The sequence below is a fragment of the Lepisosteus platostomus genome, chromosome 17 (assembly GCF_059453375.1).
Source record: "Lepisosteus platostomus isolate fLepPlt1 chromosome 17, fLepPlt1.hap1, whole genome shotgun sequence".
NCBI lineage: Eukaryota > Metazoa > Chordata > Actinopteri > Semionotiformes > Lepisosteidae > Lepisosteus > Lepisosteus platostomus.
The window spans coordinates 8,101,264-8,122,635 of NC_142627.1; the positions used below are offsets into that span (position 1 = coordinate 8,101,264).

General features: G+C 39.3%; 1 protein-coding gene across 5 annotated transcripts in view; it reads right to left on the bottom strand.

Annotated features, from left to right (window-relative positions):
- Window positions 1-21,372, bottom strand: part of hhat (hedgehog acyltransferase) — an 88,598-nt gene that overhangs the window by 38,890 nt on the left and 28,336 nt on the right. For all 5 annotated transcript variants that reach the window (XM_088609525.1, XM_088609526.1, XM_088609527.1 and 2 more), the window contains one exon: window positions 11,031-11,066. In XM_088609525.1, the coding sequence (XP_088465651.1) occupies window positions 11,031-11,066 (36 nt within the window). The remainder of the gene's footprint in view (window positions 1-11,030; window positions 11,067-21,372) is intronic.

Below are 21,372 nucleotides of genomic sequence, written 5' to 3' on the forward strand. Positions count from 1 at the left end.
CAGGATGTGAATGCTGTGTTTCTTTGTAACCTGGGAGCTTTTGAATCTACTAAAATTAAAAAGTAATGGTATGTTTAATCCTACCAACCACATGACAGCATGTAAGGCAATTAAAAACAAACCTGGATTGAAACTAGAGACTTGAGATTAAAACCAGAGAGAAGGATTTAGCCCTATAATACCACTGCACAGCCTGAATACTTTCTCATAAGAGCATAAGATGCTCAGAGCATCATTAGTAGCCAAGGCTGCAATAAAATGCATGCTGATTAACCTTTCACTTGCAAGCAGAGTCGCCTTATTGTGAAAATCTGCACACCTGAGGACACTTCATACTGCAAGCCATGAGTAAGAGGGCTGGGGGCCAGCTTTAATGAGCCTGCTCAACACACATTACCTTCTGAAGCGGCTCAAGGTCTGCGATATGTTAAATAACTCAAACAAATAAACTAGAGTGGAGGATAATATTGTTATACCTACAGAAACACATTTTAAAACATTCTACATTTTAAAAAGCATCATTGCAGGGCAATCTGATCTCTCCATTGTTGCTGCCCTCCTCTTTAAAGGCCACTGCCAGCTGATACACACACAGCATCATTTTCAAGCATCCTGCAAATCGCAGGGATATGTAAGCACCTGCCATCACACATTACCACACTACTACAAGTTTTATATATTACAGTACATTTCATTTCACCAGTAGTGTTGAGCAACTTAATCAGACTTAAGAAAAAACAAAAACAAAGCTGATATTGTGAAAATTAACAGACCAGATAGCTTGTAAACTAAGAGACATTTACAAAGAAATAACTCAATAAACAATTAAAATGACTTCATGAAATTAGAGTCTTTAGAGTTTCCCCCAACCATCTAAATATAAAGTTCTTTCTTCACCTGGCAAGACAAAATATTTTCTATCAGATCTACCCCGTAGAGAAGCCTCCCAAAAAGAGAAAGAAGTCTTAAAACCCGGAGTAGCTTAGAACATGTCAAGCAAGTCTTCCTGCTGAGTGTGTTAAGAAAGTGGATAAGTTTGATTGAGTCCAGTACTACTGTTCTACTACTAACACTGTGTCCTTATAGCTGTAATGGACTATGCTCTTGATAGTGCTCAAGAATAAGGGATGTAGCACCAAGTATTGCTGTCTTACCTAGGGGCTTCTGGACAATTGGAAAAACAAAAGCACAAGTTAATTATTACTTAATTTTTTCCTCTCCTTGGAACAACATCCTTCTAATAATGACGCATTATAGCATATCCAAATTTTAGCACTACACGATACTTGGTGATATCACAATTATGCAAAATCTAACATGTAGAGGGCCATGTGAAATCTTACAGAATTATTCCCTTTTAAAAAGGACCTAACTGTGTCAACAGAGAGTTTGTTCACTCCACAGCCAGGAAATGCAACAGTTCAAGCACCGGTTTTCCCAGCTGCTCGTTCAGGGAACACATACAGGTTACAGGCTATGTATTTTTCATTTAAACACAGTCTTTACACTGTGCCCACCTGCACAGATTAAAATAAGCATTTCACTAAATATGAATACTTAAATCCCAAGACTTTGGAGGAGGTCTACTGCCAAGTGATGAACAGCTACAACTAAAAATTCTCTCTCTTCCGTTATGTATTAATTACAGCGTCATTTGCCAGAATGACACTCCCTGATGCATGGATTAGGTTGCATTTAATACAGTAAGTGTTAATTTGTGCTTCAAAAAAACAGCTACATTTTATACTATGTATTTATCCAGCTATACAAAGAAAAATCCCAGGGCTGATCATTGCTGTTATTACATGTGTACATTTATAAACCCCAACTGCTGTATTCCTACAATTCATACAGTTATCTGCAGGGTAAATATGCACATCAAAGAAAGCTGCTATACATGTGTTAATAATGACTGTTGTTTCAATGGGGAAAAACCCTCCCATCAGTATTAATCAGGCCTCCACAGCTCTCGTCTCCCTCTGTTCTCCTCAGCTCACCAAAGCTCCTCTTTTGTTTAAGAGCATCATGAATAAACAGTCGCATACTAACAAGGCACTAATGAGATAAACAAAAGAACTAATTAGCTGTGTCAGGGCCACGGATCAATACATTCAGATTTCCCAGGTTTCGACAGCCCCCTCCCATGCTGAAATGAGCAAACATGTGCCCACACGAGTGTCAGGAATGCGACACAGCACCCACAGCAAAAAGGAAGCAGCCCAATCCCATGTTGGCCTACAGGGCCTGATGCAGACTGTGACTGTGACCTCTGTGGATGAGGCGGTCTTGGATTTTTAAACCTGCAGATGACGTGATCCCCCATTTCACCAAAGCACAAGGGGGTTATGACTCATTTAACCTAATAACGTACACAGTACGTGAAGGAAGTCCAGAATAAGAAATTGAACCAGTACCATGAACCCACATTATATTAGCAGCTGAGAGCAGTGTTACCACGTTCTAGTCTAATCTGGTCAGAAGCAAGGGATGGGAAACCTGTAAAGAAAACCCAAAGCCAATATCGTGAAGATCAACAAAAAAGATCACTTGTAAATTCAGAGACCTTACAGAGCATGAGCCAGCTCTTTCAAGCTCTTTGTGGTGGTTGATGTATGCTGTGCTAGTGGACGAGTTGCTAGTGTGCTTCTCTCTGGACAAAAATGTCCAAAAACGAATGCCCCAGTATGGCAACTGCGGTTACTGCTGCTGAAGGTGCCATCCTTCAGATGAGTTGTTAAACTGAGGTCATGACTGCTTCATTATCCCATGGCACTGGCAGTAGGAGTAGTAAACCCAGCCAACCTGACCTTGACTCCTTAATTTAACTGGTGTGGCAATTTTTTTATTTCTCCATCTGTCAGTCTAATTGGGGGTGCGTAATAGCTGTAGCACATCACCTAGCTATACAAGGGCACGAATTACTATGAAAAACATGATATACAATACAACAAAGGGACTATTACCAGCAGGATCTCCTAATATCACTTCCACCTCAGCTCTCTCCAGGCGTGAGGTGCTGAACTGGCCGATAAGTATTACTTGTTAGGCCAGGCCAAAGACAGAAAGAAATAAGGTTTAGGAATGACATCAGTTATTCTTGCTGTGCAACCTTATAAAGTATATGAGCTAAAGCACAGATTTCAATAATATAGAAGTATTTCAAGAACATGTGCAGAATACCTCTGAAAAGCAAAATAAAAAGACTTCAACCACTTCAGCTACATCAGGAAAGAGAAGAGCCCTTTTTCTATGTAGCAGAGGAAAAGGACAGCTAAACTAGCTGAGGGGAAAATATTGCTGATAGCAAATGAAGATTACACTTAATACCATACAGTACACATGATAAGAAAAGAGGAAAATCATAACAAAAGATGACTGTTTGAAGACTCATGCACACAGCAGATTTGGAACACACAAGATAAACCATTTTAAAACCTTATAGGAATGTGCTAACTGGTTGGCTTAATGTGCTTAATATAAATATAATAAATTCACAACCTGCTTAAAATCCTGTTTTTTCTATTGCAGTGTTTACTGCAGATGGTCCATATTGTAACTTCCCCTTTTCTGCATTTTTAGGATGATCTACATCATAATGCCTAAAGTTCTCAAGAAACCACTTTATAAAATTGTATATGTGTGGGTTTACTTGTTCAAGATAACATCGTTTTGGGCAACGAAAGCTTGTGAAGCCAGGAGAGGGGGAAGGAAAGAAGAAGAAAAGTTTGCAAGTTTGTAGCTTTTACATTTCTCTGCATTTATTCTTCTATTCGACCAAGGGGAACCAACAACAGGTGTCTTTCAAGGCATTTGCATTCACCATGTCTTTGGTTTCCATGGGAACTAAGAACAAGTAAGCAAACGCACAGACAGTAGTCAGTAGCCCACAGCCTGTGGTCCTGACCTACAGAGCTTCCCTGCAGAAAGAGTTGGGCCCAGGTCCTACATCTCACTGAGAAGGCCAGCCTGGACGAGCATCTTACATCCTGGCCTAACCAGTTTCTGCATGACCTACCTCAGGGACCCCGTACCCACATCTGGAGCAGTAAAAGCAAAGTGAGAAAGACTGACTTAAATTATCCTATTCCCTCTAGCTCTGGTCAGCAGTGAAATAAAACGTGCTCAAGTCCCCATTGTAAGCCAGTCCATACCCTGGCTTCTTTCAAGACAGGGCTAGATGAACTCCTTGGATCAATTAGCTACTAGAACCCAAGTGAGCTGCATGAATAGTCCCCCTCTTTTTTGTACATGTTCTTATGAAATACTGGAGATGAATCAAAAAGATATGGTAGTTTCGAGCTGACACATAACAGTAGATCAAATTCTATACAAACTTTTTTTACTCACAGCTTTTATCACAGTGATTTCACCAAAGAAGAGATATTGCAGGCATAATTCAGGTGCCCAAGCACAGACTCGCACTTCACAAAACATAAGCTCGACGTACAGTGAATTGTAAATTACTCTTTAAAATATCTTACACCACTCACAAACCCACTCTGAAGCTGGATTTTTATGTGCGTTTAGGAAGCATTCTTGGTGAAATTAGCTTTTTTCCCCCCACTTGCAATAATTTTTACAGTACAGTATACAGCATATACAGTATGCCCACACACATGTCCAGGAATAAAGAAAATAAAAACAGAAATAAGACACTTTTAAGATTAACTCAAAATATCATCAAAAATATTTTCTTCACTTGAATCAGGCTTACAGTGAGAGTAGTGCAACAGAAGAGCGATGTCAGACAGGTGGACTCATAAGGAAAGGGTCCAACCACCGATTGTTAGGGAACAGGCAATTTAGGAGAGCCTATCACCATGCCAACATGTCTATTAAGAGAAGACCCACATAGGCAGAAGGTGAGCATGCACACTTCACATACTGTATGAGGCGGCTCAACCAAGAATCAAATCCAGGATCCGAGAGCTATGGAGCAGCATCGTTAACGACAAGCAACAAGCAGAAGATTTGTTGTATGGACCAAGAGCTAAAGGGGTGGTTATTCACTAAGAGTGATGAAGCCTTTCTTCATGACGACATTAAATACGATTTCTGAATCCTTTTCTTTAACGGAACATGAATTGATGAAAGGTGAAACATAAACAATGTTACAGATGTAAATCTATTAAACATGAAGGGGAAATACACATTTTGTTTCTCCAGAATTCACTTAACCTAGATTTCGGTCACCTGTCTTTCACTATGCAGCTCCTTGCCGTTATGCAAGCCAACATGATGGAAGACAAACTCTTAAACTAATTGGAAATGCTTCATGCAATTACCCACGAAACGGAAGGCGGCACAGGGATAAATATAGATGTTGTTCAAGTTCTAGGAACACTTTAAAAACAAACAACAAACGTACACCTATGTTTCTGATATGAAATGCACTGAACGCCAGCTAACAATACAGTCACTGCATTTCAGAACAGAAGAGTAGTCTAAAACAATCCTCATTTACATCACAAACAAGCACGATCATTTATTAATGCCATTACCAGGACGATGCTGAAATGTAGTACGTATTGTTGAATTTATATTGCTGAACATACAGTATAGTTCATTTACACTTCAAACAAATTGTGATGCTCAGCTCCGTTAGTACTGCAGAAATAAAAGTCCTGAGTTCCAATGGCCCTCCTTTTTTCTGAATTCAGCGATGTGCAGAAACAATTACTGAATACAAAAGGGATGAAAATCAGGACAGACCCAGCAAAAAAAACCCAAAAAGAGCATTACACAGGGTTACATGCGTTTAGCCCGCTAAATTGCATAAAGTGCAACAAATAAATCTTGTTTGAAAGAGCTGACATCACACTAAGTCAAAGGCAGAAGGAATGGACGTCTTTTACAGCAGCTCTATCAGGTGACTGAGTGTAATTAAAGATTTCTGCCAATATCATCAGAAGCAGCTTCAGAGCTCTACACTAAACTATGCTCTGCAAGAACCAACTCTCATAAATCCGGCAATACCTTTCTGGATATCACTTGCTGCCTGTGTAAATAGAACGAGCTATCAATCTGCACAAACCCTGGTTACATACAACTGAAATTGCGCACCAGCAAAGCACAATAAGCTCCAATGACTTACAATCGTCTCCTGACATGATTTATACACCAGGCAAACTCAGGCTACCAGCCAAAACGGAGGAGCTTGCTAATGTCTGTGAAAGGCTTTAAGCTTGTGTTTTTGATAGTGAAGTTTTATGATCTCCCTTTTAAAATAAACATTATCATAATTACTGGCAGTGGATACTTTGGTGAAGAGAGAAGCACTTGCATATTCAAAGTTATAGTGAATGAATGCATAATCCCTGCTGTTTCTGGATGTTGTTAGTTAAAGGAGGCTATAAATAAAGAACACCTTCAGGGCAACTCTATTGTTTATCTTGCACTGATAAGGCAGATTGACAGTGCTCTAGGTCAACAAGGAAAACAATGCAGAGCATAATACCATATCACTTCTATACTAGCAAAAACAAATACAAAAATTGAATGCCTAAGGACTAGGGAGTATGAGCCAAGGAACTGAACCAGTTGCAAGCTCTAGAATGGCAGGATTGTTTGGCAAGGCTGCAACGAGCTGTCTTGTATGAACCATGGAGCACACAGGTTTCCAGTAGGTGGCGATCTCCTCCTAGTACTCAGCACAACATTTTTACAATGTGAACTCACGCAGGCATGCACATCATAAAGAAGACACAAATTCCTTCTTTATGATAACGTCCGTTCCTAATAAACTGATAAACATACTGGTTTAAAAATTATTTTCATCTTTTTCATTTACAGGACTGTCCTGCAGGTTGCAATCTATGTACAGAAACACACTCTGGTAAGAGAAGCCATAATGAATGTATTTTAAGTCACAATTTATGTCTTGAAGATTTTGGGCTACAGTATATAGGACACACCTGAATCACACCTTCTGTCACCATATGGTGACATATGGCCCCTTACTGGACCATCAGAGGTGCTCTGTGCTTCTCAAGTCAGTTGTTTTAGCAGAGTATTTCCAGGCAGGGCAGCCATTAGACCAAAAGTGTTTTGTGGTTTCTTTGTATTTTGTTGGATTAACTGAATAGGTAGCTGGTTACATTACATTCACACATTGCGAGGCTTTGTACTCTGGAGAAAAAAAATCAACTTTGCATTTTTTGAACACTATTGTAAAGATCTGAAGGTAGAAATCTAGGAAAGTGATGAGAGAGGCATGAAAGAAGACAAAGGATTGTTTCTTAAGGAAATAAACATGAGAGAATGTTTTTGTAGAGGAAAAAATTAGGCGTTTTTTCTGAAATGTTTGTCTGAAAAATCTTGTTCCACATTTCTGCTCACACTCTCCTATATTAACAGTTGCAAACACATCTTCAATGCACCGAAACCCCCGTCCCCCAAGGTGTTGCAGCTTGAAGTGAAGTAAGAGAAATGTGAAATGGCACATTGATGGAACAGTACTTTTTTAAAGTGTGATTTTGGATGTTTAAACAAGATGCAGCAGTTGTGTGCAAGCAGACCATCAGCGTGGTGTTTTTTCCCTGATCGATGTCATATTGAAGCAAAGGCCATACATTCTTTGACCTTCACAAGGTGCCATAAAATACTACCACTTCTGCTCTGCAGGAGAGCTGGAAAACAGCTCTGAGAGCAACACATGACTAGTCTTTCTAGATTTCTCATTTCTGACAATTATTTTGTTTTGGATAAAAGCATCTGCCAAATCACTTATATCCATTTAGACAGATGACTATTTTACTGGAACAATTCAGGTGAAATTTAAGCCCCACAGCCCTTATTTGGCTGCAGAACAAAACAACATCAGCGTCCCACCTGGGATTTAAACTTTAACCCCTCAAGTTACGAGTCCAGAACCCTGACCACTGCTTCAGAAAAAGGAATAATATTGGACTGACATCCACACATTTTGAGTAAATGCTTTATCTTTAGAGGGTCACAGTGAGCAAGAGCCTAGCCCAGCAGGCCTTGAGTGAAGGTGGTACAACACTCTGGAGAGGACACACAGGAACATCACAGGTAACACACACACGTGAATGGGGTGGGAGGGGGATTTAGAAATGAAAATGAAACTGGACAGCTCCAGATCTTGGGGAAAAACTCATGTTAAGAACTTCCACAAGGATGGCACCCCAAGGAAAACCCAACACGAACCCCAAGAGCTGGGAGGCAGTGGTGACAACTGCTAACCATTATGTCACCCTCTTAAAGGAAATCGTTCTCCACTACACCTTCATACTGGTATTCCACTCCTCTATGTCTTTACAAATATGTCCATCGGGCACGTTCATAAATTTGTATTCAGCTCATAAAAGTTTGAATGGGATTTGTAACTGATATCAAAACTTTATCAATTTTGGAGTTTCATAACTGGTGGCATTTAGGTGTACTGTCTGAAATGTAATCAACTGAATCATCAACCAAACAGCTAGTAAGAACTGTTCAGTAAGAAATAACGGCAAGCAAGTTGAGGGGCGACTGCATAAAGTTTGGTGAGATGGAGTTTTTGAAAACATCACACTCGAAGTTGGGTATTTTTACACTCTGAATTGATGGAATATATAAAAGTCTAAACGAGCAAGCAGATCAGTTAACCCAAAAATTAACACTGTAGATTCAGAGCTTCATTGGAAGAAAAACGAGCTGAGACTGTGCTCCTCCAGGACTAGAGCTTGGACCTACTGCCATAGAAACGCCAATAAATTAAGTGGTCGACCCATTTTTTCTGTTCTGATAAACTGGGATCAACCATTATTACTGATGTAAGGAAATGTTTTTTTCATTTTGATCATGGATTACAGAAAGCAATGTTCTATTAATTACGCCGATATCGTGTTAAAGGGTTTTTACAGTTCATATCAATTGTCTATTTTCCAAAAAGATATTCCCAGTTACCATAGTCTTGTTCAAACCTCTCACACCTCCAGAGCTGGAGGGCAAATCCAACACGCTCTGAGGAAAGCACTTCTTGGCTTGTCAATGCCAGATACAGCTGCGCAGATATGAAGATCTGACATCGGAACATTCCAGATCAACACATGTGGCCATAAAGCTGTCAGCTTTCATTCACAGCTCTACTTCAATGCAAAGACTCGGAAGAGATCGGTCCTAATTAGAGAGAAGAACGAAGAGGGGCTTTGATCCCGAGACGGAGATGATGCAGTGCAGGGGCACACAAACTGTCACAAACATCTGTAACTTTATCTCTCATACCTTCACCCTTGCCTTCCAAAGATAATTAGACAGAAGTCCTCATCTCCTTTACTAACTTTGAACCAAAGTAACCTCACGGCATCAGGAAAAAGACCTCTGAAAGCTTGTTTAAAGATTCTGGCTGCATGCCTTCTAATATTACATTTTAATATAACAATAAAGAACTCTCAGTGTACTTAGAACCCCGTACAGATGAATGGAAAACTAAAGCAAATTAAAGTTTATTATTGGGCTTTCTGAAGCCGTTCATCCATTTGAATAATGCACATAACCTGCTTCCCTGTGCCAGGGTTTTTCTATGCTGATATTTTTATAAAAATTGATTGGGAAAACATTATATTAGAAGATAATATTAATTTAATAAAAACAGTATAATTAATTTTAAATATAATTAAAATAGTATAAAACAGTATTATTATTTCTAAATAATATAATTTAAAAATATATACATTTTCCATACATTAATATCTAGTTCAAAATTAATTGTGAACAACTATGTGTTCTTAATTAGCTGAGTTTCTGAGATGATGGACTTCACTCTAAGAAGGCTTCTATGTACTGCACCTTCCTGTTAACGTAACAGAGATGTCACCTCAACAATGGAATAAACTGGTCATCCACCCTCTTTGTGTTTATGTTTCTGAAGTTTACCAAGTATTACGTTCTCCTGGACCTTAGGAATCACGCAAAACCCATTGATACTTAAGCTGCTGCCAGATCAGTCAAACATATTTCTGTCTGAGGTTCGTCTGATGTTAAATAAATATCGAAAGATCAAAGCCTGTTTTGCTGTACAGGTGCAGTAGGAGCATTTCAAAATCACCATGGAGACCAAACTAAAGCCTGAACAACTAAATGGCCTGGGTGTTATGAACTACATACAGCAACAAGCACGTTTTGAAGATTTTAACTATGCTTTTAAGATATTTCTCATAGCCACCCTGCCATCTTTTCATTTCTCCAAAACATGAAGAGTATTTCATTTGCATGTTTATGCCAAGCCAAAGAAAACAAGAGGAAATCAACTCGTGGCGTAACGAGCAGTCATCTCTCTGAGGTGAAGTGCTTCTATTCTCTTTTAGTCTTCAGAAGCTAGAGCTGAAAACAAACAACATCTAAATTACAAAAAAGTGCTTTTTTTTTGCTTTGTCACAGACAAGTCATCAGAGTAGTAGACGGATCAGGATTTTCTCAGAAATTCAGAATAGTGACAGACAGCTGACTCATTTCTCAAATTGATCTGGTTTCTGCTCCTTTAAACCTTCCTGTAAAAAGAAGAAGAGGAATGCAAGCCACTGCTATCCTTACAAAAGTCAGTATTTCTGGCATGCAGTTTGAGCATGAGAATGAAAACAGGAGGTAATGATCTCATCAAGAACAGGAGAAAAGTTACAAACAAGAGGATAGCATCCAGTTCATCTAGCCCATTTGATAGGTCGAGACTCCAATGACCTCATCCTGCTTTTTCTGAAATTAAGCCAAGGTGACAGCTTCAACACCTTGGCTGGGTAGTTAGTTCCACACTCCCACCACCTATGGGTAAAGAGGTTCTTCCTATTCCCAGTTTTAAATACATGTCCACATCGCTTCCACTCATGTCCTCTGGTTCGTGTTTCACAGTTCGTTCTGACTTATTCATAATCCTGACAAAGTGAGCCCAGAGGGATATTTGTACAGTATCGGGGGTATCAAGAATACAAATCTACAGCCTACAGTGCTGCAATCTGGGAAGCTAGAATCTGTACTGAAAACTGCTACCGTGCCCTGCACAAAAGAAGGGGCCGATAAGGAATGTGACTCACCTGACAAGCCAACGGTACAGTCCCACATCAAAGTGCCTGAAAAAGAAATGCCAAAATTGTGGATAAAGATTCAATCATTCATGCAACACATAAAAAAAATCAAAAATGTTATCTGAATTTTGCATTTCATAATTTGCTTTACCCGTTAGTGGTGAACACTGAAAAATTCTGCTCAAAATTTATTGAAAAACCCATTAGGTTTTACTGGGACAAATATCACCAAGGTTTCCATGAAAATAACTTGATTTCTGTGAATATGTTTTGCTTTTAAATAATAATAAAAAAAGAATTCCCCATTCAATTTCTCTTTTGCTCCTTACTTTAGAATTGCTGGTCAGCAATCTGTTTTGTAATGCTAATGCGACCACTCTGAATGGTTATTTCCAGTCCTGAAGACATGCCTGAACTCCAGCTTGGTAGTAACTGCTGCCTAAAAACAAACTTTCTCTGCCAAGATGGTTGTGGAATTTTTATAATGCAGAGTACTTAGATCTCTTGGTTAAAAAGAACACCAAGCTATAAGACTCATTCTGCATTTTGCATTTTTTTCTTTTTAGCTTGCTAGTTTTAACCTCCATATCTCCTACACACACACACACACACACACACACACACACACACACACACACACACACACACACACACACACACTGACAACTGCAGTGAATTAGCGTGATGCCCATTTTCTCCCCATTCTGAAATATAATAATTACAGGAGAGGTCTTAGCTCCCATCTACTCGGATTTTTCTCTCCAAAAGTGAACTCGGCAAATTCAGCTGCTTCAAAATTAACAGCTGCAAGAAACTATTTTAATTAGTCTCAAGGCAATTCTGATCCTGATTTGAGCCCTCCTCCCCATTATTGAAAAAGGAGAGCAACCCTTTGCAGTCTTACTGTGTTAATGTGGTTGCCAAGAATTTGGTACTAAAGTGAGACTGTTATAAAACCAGTCCCACACTTTTTAAATCCAATCTCACTATACATTTGACCTGTTTGTGATTTCCTTTATTTTTTCCCTAATAATACAACATAAAAGTAATGCTTTGTTGCATTCCATCAATTATACAATCACTTAATGAGTGAGTCAAAGTAGTCCTTCTTTGCGCTGTGAAGCACTCTTCTGTAAAAATACAATAATCAAAATTTATTATAAGCATCAATATCTGACTCAAAGCTTCTACTAATACTTTCTACTACTAACTTAGACTCTTATTAACACAGCTCAGTTTTGGTGAGAACAATCCAAGCTTGAAATGTATTAATCATTAAATCACATTGATCGCAATCTTCATGTATATGGGATCACAGTAACTTTCAACAACTTGGTCACTTTGTTGAATTAAAGTACTTTGATCAAAGTCACATACAAAATGTGTCAAGTGCATTGTAGCAATTAATCCATGTCATTTGCCAATCAAACGCAATTGGTTCCTTTCTACACTTCTATAAAGTTAAAAAGTTAAAGGATTCCTTTTATACTACAAAAAAACAGCTATACAAGTATTAACCTATATAGCTGTATTAAGAAGTATTAAGTTTTGTGCTAATAAGTATTCACTTATTGTATGTTACTTTGATCAATGTTCTGGAGACAACTGTCACAGGTTTGTGCTTAAGCACAAAGAACGCAAAAGTGAGTGAAATGAGCAGGACAGTCCAAAATGTCTAAGAGTTTTGAACATCAGTTTATAAATTTTACCTTTGCTTGTGCTTTGATCCTTTAAAAAAAACTGTGGCTCAAACCCATCATATTTCAGCGTGCCTAAGTTGGAATTGTCTTAGATGAGAAAGTTGCTCTTTAACACCGCTGCTTTTATCTCCATTTGGAATCACCCACTGCACTCAACTGCAAAGACCCAGGGCGATCGGTACCCAACACTGTCTTATTTCAGGCACTTCTTTCCAAAGTGTGCTGCAAAAATCGACCTCAGTGCATCTGCATGCGAATTTTACAGCTCAAATCTATTTTTCATTTCACGTTGCCACAACTGTACGTGGCTTGCATCATGCTGACCTTACTTTTCTGTGCATTCAGCTCAGCTACACTGGGCTCTGCAGCAAACCTCTGTACGGGCCATGGGGCTTAAAGCAGAGATGCAACGCTATTTTTATATTTCAGTGTTGGAAAGAATCAATACTGATGAGTGCCTTTCAAACCACAATAAGAGTAAAACGCACACAGTAACATGTAAAACTTCCAATTGACATCTCAAAATAGATAAAATTTCCAGAACGAGGCAACAAAAATGTTGATGAGGTGAAGCAGGATATTGTAAACAAGCAGGCTTGTGAATACACCTCTTTTAATCCAATAAAAAATATCGCCACCTGACTTTGAGATTTGTGAGATTTGAGTTTTGCCGACAAATACTACTTGTCAACTCTGCATACAGATCACGTTGGCACATTGCAGCAGTGAAAGGTCTGCTGCTTAAACTGTAATCATTCGCCCCTTCATCACATTAGCCATTACAGTGACTAGTGCGCCACATCGCAATTCACGGGATCTCTCCCATGGCGAGACTAGGGGTTTGCGACAACATGGCCACTTACAGTACTTTCACAAAGTTCACGATTTTGTGCTTAATTCGGAAATGGTCATTTTTTCTATACTAGCAATTAATTGTTTTTGTTACCGAGACTGAGTAACCAGCCAGAGAAATAGGGACTGCAGTTCCACTTCAAATGTCGACCAACTGACAGACGTCTCCCACTGTCATCCCCCAGGCTCCCAGTGACAGGGGCCAAAACTAAGGTTCACTCAGCCAGCTGTGGCCACACAAAGCCCTCGGTGGATTTTGGGTGCTTTTACAACCTCCCTGAGGTCTGTGCTGTCAATCAGAAATTGAATCTGTGGCAGATTTCCCAGATACCCATTCTCTTTCATATAATGAGTCAATTGGGAAAGTCTTTCATCTTGCTGAAATTAAAGTTCCCGTCTTTGTTTTTTTTCTTCAAAGAACACCTCATTCGCAGCTGCATCTTTACCATCAGGCTTAAAACTTCTTCACCAGCAGGTGACCAGATCTGGGCTCAATTGCTGCTGCCCCAGTTGTGAGAAATATAGAGGCTAGTTTAGGAGTAGAGGAGGAAAGCTGAACTCTGGTTTGAACATCTCCTTGCCTGAACATTAAAAAATAAAAACAGTCCAGGCATGGAAATTGCTTTTTTCAAGGGAAATACGAATTCTTGTGGGGTGGTAAGGAGGGGTCTTGCTTGCTACCCTTGCAAAAATTCCCCTTGTACAATCTTGTCCATCAATGGCATTAGACGTGATGGCAAGGCAGATTTCATGCAGGCCTCACAGTGCATCACGAAGGACAGTTTGCAAACCAGTGTCCTTATAAATGCTGTTCAGTATTTTTTGCACCTCAGCTGACAGATCCCTCTGTCTGATGATCGCTCACCATATTCTCCCATTTGCTGCAGGAGAGCTACCTACTACTGAATGGGCTCGATGGGCCAAATTACCTCTCATTTGTAACCTTTCTTATGTTCTAATATTGGTTGTTTGGGTTCCAAGTTATGTAACTAATAGCAGGTAATAGTAGCTCAACTCCTAACACTACTAAGACAATTGGATGGTTTCCAACAGAGTAAGAAAATCCAGGTTTGGTTTAGTTTTGTCTTGCTTAGGTTGTGAAAAAAACAGTTGTAGCCTTCAGACTAAACATATCTAGTATGTCTTTCCCAGCAGCCCCTGTGAAACCAGTGATGGAGAAAAGGGGCTTGTCCCATGGAGCAGTGGTTAAAGCAGACACTTAGCCACATTTCAACCCACCTGGTTGTATTTATTGTGGACTTGAAAGTCACACTAAGTGAAAATCTTGATATGCACGGAACACCTATTATTGAGTAATATATTTTTAAATGGTTAATGACAAGTATTTTCTAAGAATGTTCATTTATAATAGTTATGCTTTAGGTCAGTCTGAAACAGTACAAAGCACTATGCCAATATATTTCGCCAGAAGGGGGTAAAGGCAACTGATCAGGGATTTAATTGCCAGGCAGCTGTGAGCTCTTACCGTATGGAAGCCAAGCTCAGCTGCCTTTTGTAGTCACACATTGAACACGCAGTACTTGAGTGAATAAAAGACAAATACAGATTTGTTCTGCACTGATCCCTTTCTTTGGTTGCCCAGTATTCACCCTGAATACATAATTAATGTTAAATTATGCATAAAATCACAAAGCAAGATCCCAGTTAATTAACATCAAATTGATTGTTTCATCCAGTGCAGGTGATTATTGCTGCTCCACTGTTAATTATTAATAACCCAAAGACCTGCAGTATGCAGAGAGCTGGACTATTTGAAAAGTACATTCCTTATTCTCTTCTTTAAAAAAGTCTCATCTCAAAAGAAACTTGTTGTGATGATAGCAAGTTGCAAAATCCAGCAAGGCATTGTTCTTGATAGAAGTGTACTCTTGCAAAGTACCCTCAAATATGTATGGTACTGACTGGGATGATGGTGTGAGTGCACTTTCATAGAGCTAAAGAAGCTGAAAAGCAGGCAACTGTAAAACACAGCAGACATCATTTACATGATCAGTGTCTATCATTCCATAAAAACAGGATCCAGGCAAATAATTCAACGGAATCTATGTTTAAGTCATAAGCAGCTTAGTGCAAAATGGTCAATTGGTCTCATCACTTTAACCTGTTCCCTCAGATCTTCAGATGCTGATGGCTGTCGGATCTAGAAAAGTACCAGGGATGGCAAACTGGGGAGTTGGGGATCTGCGGCACAGATGCACTTTTTTATTTAGACAAGATGTGGCGTCACTGTTAACACTAGTAGAGCAAATTATACCCTTTGCCTTCATTAACATTTGCAGTTCCAATCACTACCTTTTACTTTTAACCCCCAGGATCTTTTTTTAATAAACAGTGGTATGAACCAAAATTCCACTAATGTTAAAACAAATATTTTTATTCACATATGTATTAAGTGATGCCACAAGGGGCTGCGTCCTTGAAGGGTGTTACCTTTCCCAAGGACTCTTAGACTTTTTCAAAGCTTTCCCCCTACCTAATTTGGCAGACCAGACATGCAGCTGTGCACCATGTTCCAGCCCACATAAATAGAGCTCTGAACCAGGAAGGATTGGAGACAATCGGGAGAAGTTGGAGTCTGAATGACACCAGACCCCCCCCACATCAGCCTCTGCCTACAGAACCACCTTTCAGCTGAAGATCCCAGCTATACCAACTACAAACCCTACTTTCAGGCTGAAGGGCGGCTGTGCTGTTATCTTAGCAGCCACTTTAACACAGCATAAGCTGATTTTTTTTTTCAAAAATACAAGCCACGGAGCCGCAGACCTTAATCTTCCAGCTGCTTCACAAGCCTCCGGGCAGCTACCTTAAAGCAGCACAGGCTGTTTAGTTTTCAAATGCATCCATGGTATTCATAACAAGCTGGCCATGCTGTTACTGCATCAGCCACATACAGTACTTACAGTGCAGGCTGCTGGCTCACTGACACAGCCACAGGGATGCAGACTGCGGTACCACAACTACCTACACGTGCCTCTGCTATTCTCTTGGCCACCTCAGACAGGACATAATCTACCCCTGATGCTGTGTAAAGACTTGTGTGTGGGGAGCTTCTTTGATCGGGATCCCGCCGAGAATCTACACCCCTGTTGTGAGCTGCCAAACAAGGCATCACAATCGCACTTGTCTAGAACTCCACCATTGTAAAGAAAAATTTCACCTGTATACCACACTTCTGAAGTGGCCAACTGTAATTCACGGCATCACCCCACACCTATTTAAACCCTGCAAAGCAAACATGGTTATCTCTGCTTCACTTCAAACCACAGAACATTGTATCTGTTTCAAAGAGTACCTCATTAATTCTGTACATTAGACCAAGAGAGCACCAGTCGTGGAGAAAATATCCCCTTAGCTCTAATCGCTCACCCAAGCCAAAATTAAAATCTTTCACTAAAAAAGGAAAATTTAAAGAAGTATGTTGCTAACAAATGTTTTGACCGCTTTATTAATTTGAGTAAACAATTAATAAATTGCAAATAATCTGGCACTGAAATGGCTTGTATCAGTACTAATCTGTCACCTCTTCTGTTCATAGCAATGCATATATGTACCTGGGATAAACTGATGGACTTCAAATTCCAATTGGTGTGCTAAGGTTCAGGTTTTGTGAGCAGTAAAACACTTAGTATGGATTTTGTTGGCTGTGTTTATGGTTAATACCAGTATTGTCCAGAAGATTATGTCTTTTATATACAGTATGCCAGCTGGCACTTAGAATGACAAGATAGATAAATAAAGAAAACACTCTCCATTCCAGATAATCCCAGCCATTAATAGAAGTATGTGTGGCATGAGGAGACATTGCCTGAAACACCTTCCCACTAACTGGAAGAGTTACGTAACAGTTTCTCTCTTTAGAATGATAATTTAATTGCTACAGATTTCACCTTGAGGCATCTTATCATTGTAGCACAGAATATTAATACACTGTGGACTAGAAACACAAAAGTAAAAAAAGAAAACGAATTAGCAAATATTAAAAAAAGCAACCTGCATTTTTATCCTAAAATTGGCCTGTCACTGATTTATGCGGATATATTTTTCTTTGCTCTGGCCATTACTTATTAATGCAGAAGTCTGTGGAATCTGACTGCGCATGATGTGCTATACTTGTTTATTTAATTTATTATATCCCCTGTTCCAAAAATGCGTACAGTTTTTGACTGTTGAGGGTCCTACTAATGATTTCAGCTAAAACTATTTCTGAGAAGAACCCTCGGTGATAGTTTTGGGGAAACAAGGAGGAGAGGAATACAAGTGTTAATACAGTACTTCGAAGCTCAGCTGACAGTGTCTCACCACTCCTTTTTTCCCTTTACAAACCATACAACTTCACAACCAGTATTAAAAAGTCTCAGGAAAAGTTCCCTTTCCTGACTTCCTGATTATTGAACTCCCTGATCTAAAAAATACAGTTTCTACTGGTTTCTAAACCTAGTAAGGTACTGAAACAATTCAGGGGGTGTCGCGGCATGCCCACATAAACCAGATCTATTGTCAATAACACTATAGTGTTAAAAGACAGGCAAATTCTCACTCTGTTATTAAAATCTAACTGGCTGGTAACTGTAAAATTACAATGGATGTTTGGTTAGGCAACATGAATGTCATTTCAGCAAAACATCCAGGTTAATTATCAGTTCAAGATAAATTTTACACCAAGCCTTTGTTATAGTGACAGCTGGACTATAATAGCTTGGAATATGTAAATTACAAGTTAACAGCAATACATTTTTAAAGTACATTGTGCCAGTACAGCACAGCATGTACTACAAGAAATGTGAGGCCACAAAAAATTATGATAATAGTAATTTGGAATCAGATTATTTTAATTGCTCCAAGGTAATTTAATTCAATTTTCCTTTCCAGTACTTTATGAGGAAAACTTTCAACAAGAATGACACTCGGAAGTATTCATGTAAAAAAAGAATAAAGACTAACCTATGAGCAACATACAGTATTTACATACAGTAGTTGCTGAATGTCAGTCAGGGCAGGATAAAATTCCAGTGCAGTCCTTTAACTTCTCCAAAGATATCACTTCTATTTCTGACTTTGCTACTGGTTCACCATAGTGCAGGAATCAGTGCATGTGAACACATTTTCATTAATAGCAATGTTTCAACCAAAGTGTCACTGAAAGGGCTCTGGACATCTCAAGTCTTCAAGACATTAAACAAGAAGTTTGTCTTCACAGCTAACCACCTAAACCACAGTGTAGAGTGGCGGTCAGTGTCTTGGACACATAACTGGAAGGTTTTGGTTCATATCCCAAGTCAGACACTGTTGTTGTACACCTGAGGAAGGTACTTCACCTGAAGTGTACCAGTAAAATCTGTTTAGTTACAAATGTAAGCCTCCTTCGGTAAAAGCAAATAAATTACTTATAATCCGATATCAGAGGAAGCCATCACTCCAAGGGTTTCCTGAACAGGCATACTGATCTCCGAGTGGTTAAAAAGTAAGGCATTACTGAATGCGCCGGGTGGCTTAATGAACACAACTTTGGAAGCAGACCTGAGGCAACAAGTGGATTGGCTCAATAAACTGTTTGAATGTCAATAGCTTTTGTGACCTGTGACAGGCAGTCAATATAGTAAGGTTGCTCATTTAATTTCCTACTCTTTTCTTCCTTGTTTGTGCCTAGAAACAGGTCTCTTTTTTCAGTCTTCAGCCCTTGCTGGAGTGCCACGTGGCACCCCTCTGGTCCAGTGAGGTCACTTCTCTCCTGATCATCTATACAAGTGAGAAATTATTCTGCAGGGGGGAGATTTCAGGAAGGCTGAACTTGGAAAGCCAGAATCAGAATTGTAACTGCAGGTACGAGGCTAAACACCCCTCTCAAGCAGAGCATATTTAATGACAACAGGTAGTCAGGTTTTACACATCATTCAGCAACTCCCACAACACAATGTCACTTGCCTTTTGTTTACAAATACTGGTCCAGGTAGATGAGTGCCTTCTCTTTACTAGGTGCCACCAGGCCCATCAAAAGACATTTCTGCAGCAACCATTTTCATTCGCGTTTGCTCATGTCCAGTTCAAGTCTTGGTCAGGGTGAGCTTTACGTACATGTAACTTATGAGACATTAAGAAATCGGGACCAGAATCGGCAGTTATCATGTTAAAAAACAGGTATCAGGCCTAGAGGCTTTGTGTTCTAGTCACTATGGAAAATTCTGCCTCCTAGGTTTCCTTCGAGCATAGGCTCTTGGTGTGCCACAGGCTCACGGTGATACTTATCTTTCTAGAGCTCTGCCCTCCAGATCAAGCCAAAGGGGTCTTTTCTAACCAACTCTGCTGCAGTGTTTGTTCATGCACAGGTCACCCCCCTAGTCTGTATTAAGTTGCTTCGGATAAAAGTGTCTAATGAAAGGATACATTAAAGAAAGTAAAAACACATGCCATAATGTGCATAATCATTAGCACAATTATGAAGTTAAAATGAGCAATGAGAATTATTTATATTTTTCCAACACTTAAACTTTATTTTATATAGCACCTTTAAAAGTAGCATCTCAAAAAGATGAAAATCTGATAGGAAGCCATTGCAAGGACTCCAAGACAGGTGTAATGTGATCGCTTGTGGTCAGGTTTCTGGATGCCAAATTCTGAACATATTGGAGTTTATTCAGTGTGGATTTAGATACCACAGCGAGTAGGGGATTGAGTAATCGGCTCTAGAAAAGACAAATGTGTTGACCAGCTCTTCTGCAACAGCCAAGGACACATAGGATGTCATCTGGTGATATTCCTGAGATGTGTTTATAATATTCTGCACATGAGGGTCAAGAGTCAAGCCAGGATTGACCATCCCCCTAAATTTCTCAGTTTTACTTGGAATTCAAGCACAGTGCTGTCCATAGATAGGGTTACTGCACTGGCTTTATGTAGGTGATGGGAGGTTGCCTTTTAAGCAAAGGAATATATTAAAGGCTTGTCAGCCCTCAGCACTCCTTGGACATCGGGTTCCTGGACAGGAATACTTAATGAAAATACAATTGGTGGTATTCTTCTCTGAAACATGAGTCAAAGCAGGTTTTGATAAAAGCTGCAGCATACTAGTCTTGCAGTATTCGCATCTGCTGAAGCAGATGCCCTTTTACAATCATCTTGAAACCTGCTTACTGATAATTCTTTAATTTATATAGCACCTTGAAAAGCAATCATCTGAAAGTGCATCTTTACAACAGAAACAGTTAATTACAGTGGAATCCTCATCGGATTTGCAGTAAACTAAGAGACCATTGAAATGCATCAAGCTTCCCTTCTATCTCTGCCTTTTTCCTTTAGGCATTTACTGGAGGGAATTTTCCACAGATGTAAGGTTTATCTCTAATTACTGTAGCTGACTGAACAGATTCTTAAAAACAAAAGTGAATATGATTTAATTTCGGGACATATTGAAGAGCAAAACGTAAAGCTTGGTTAGCGAAAAGGCAACATGAAAACATGCTGCAAATACAGTATGTTTCCTGATATTCAATACTTTAAAGTGCATCTTTACATACTGAACATACTGTACTGATGAAATGAAGCACTGGCATACTTCAAATAACATTTACTCTTACAATATTTTTAAAAGCATTTATACAGTACCAAACTGTTCATTCAGTGTGATTTCCAAATGTTTCTTGTTGTTCTTATAGCACACAGTATGTTTTTCAAGTCAGAATTAGTTATTAAAGCCGACTGAGGAGAAAGCAATTAAACCTCATCCTGAAGCACGTACAGTAGAAGCCTTTGCTAGTCTTGCAATTCTTAAAACTTCTTTG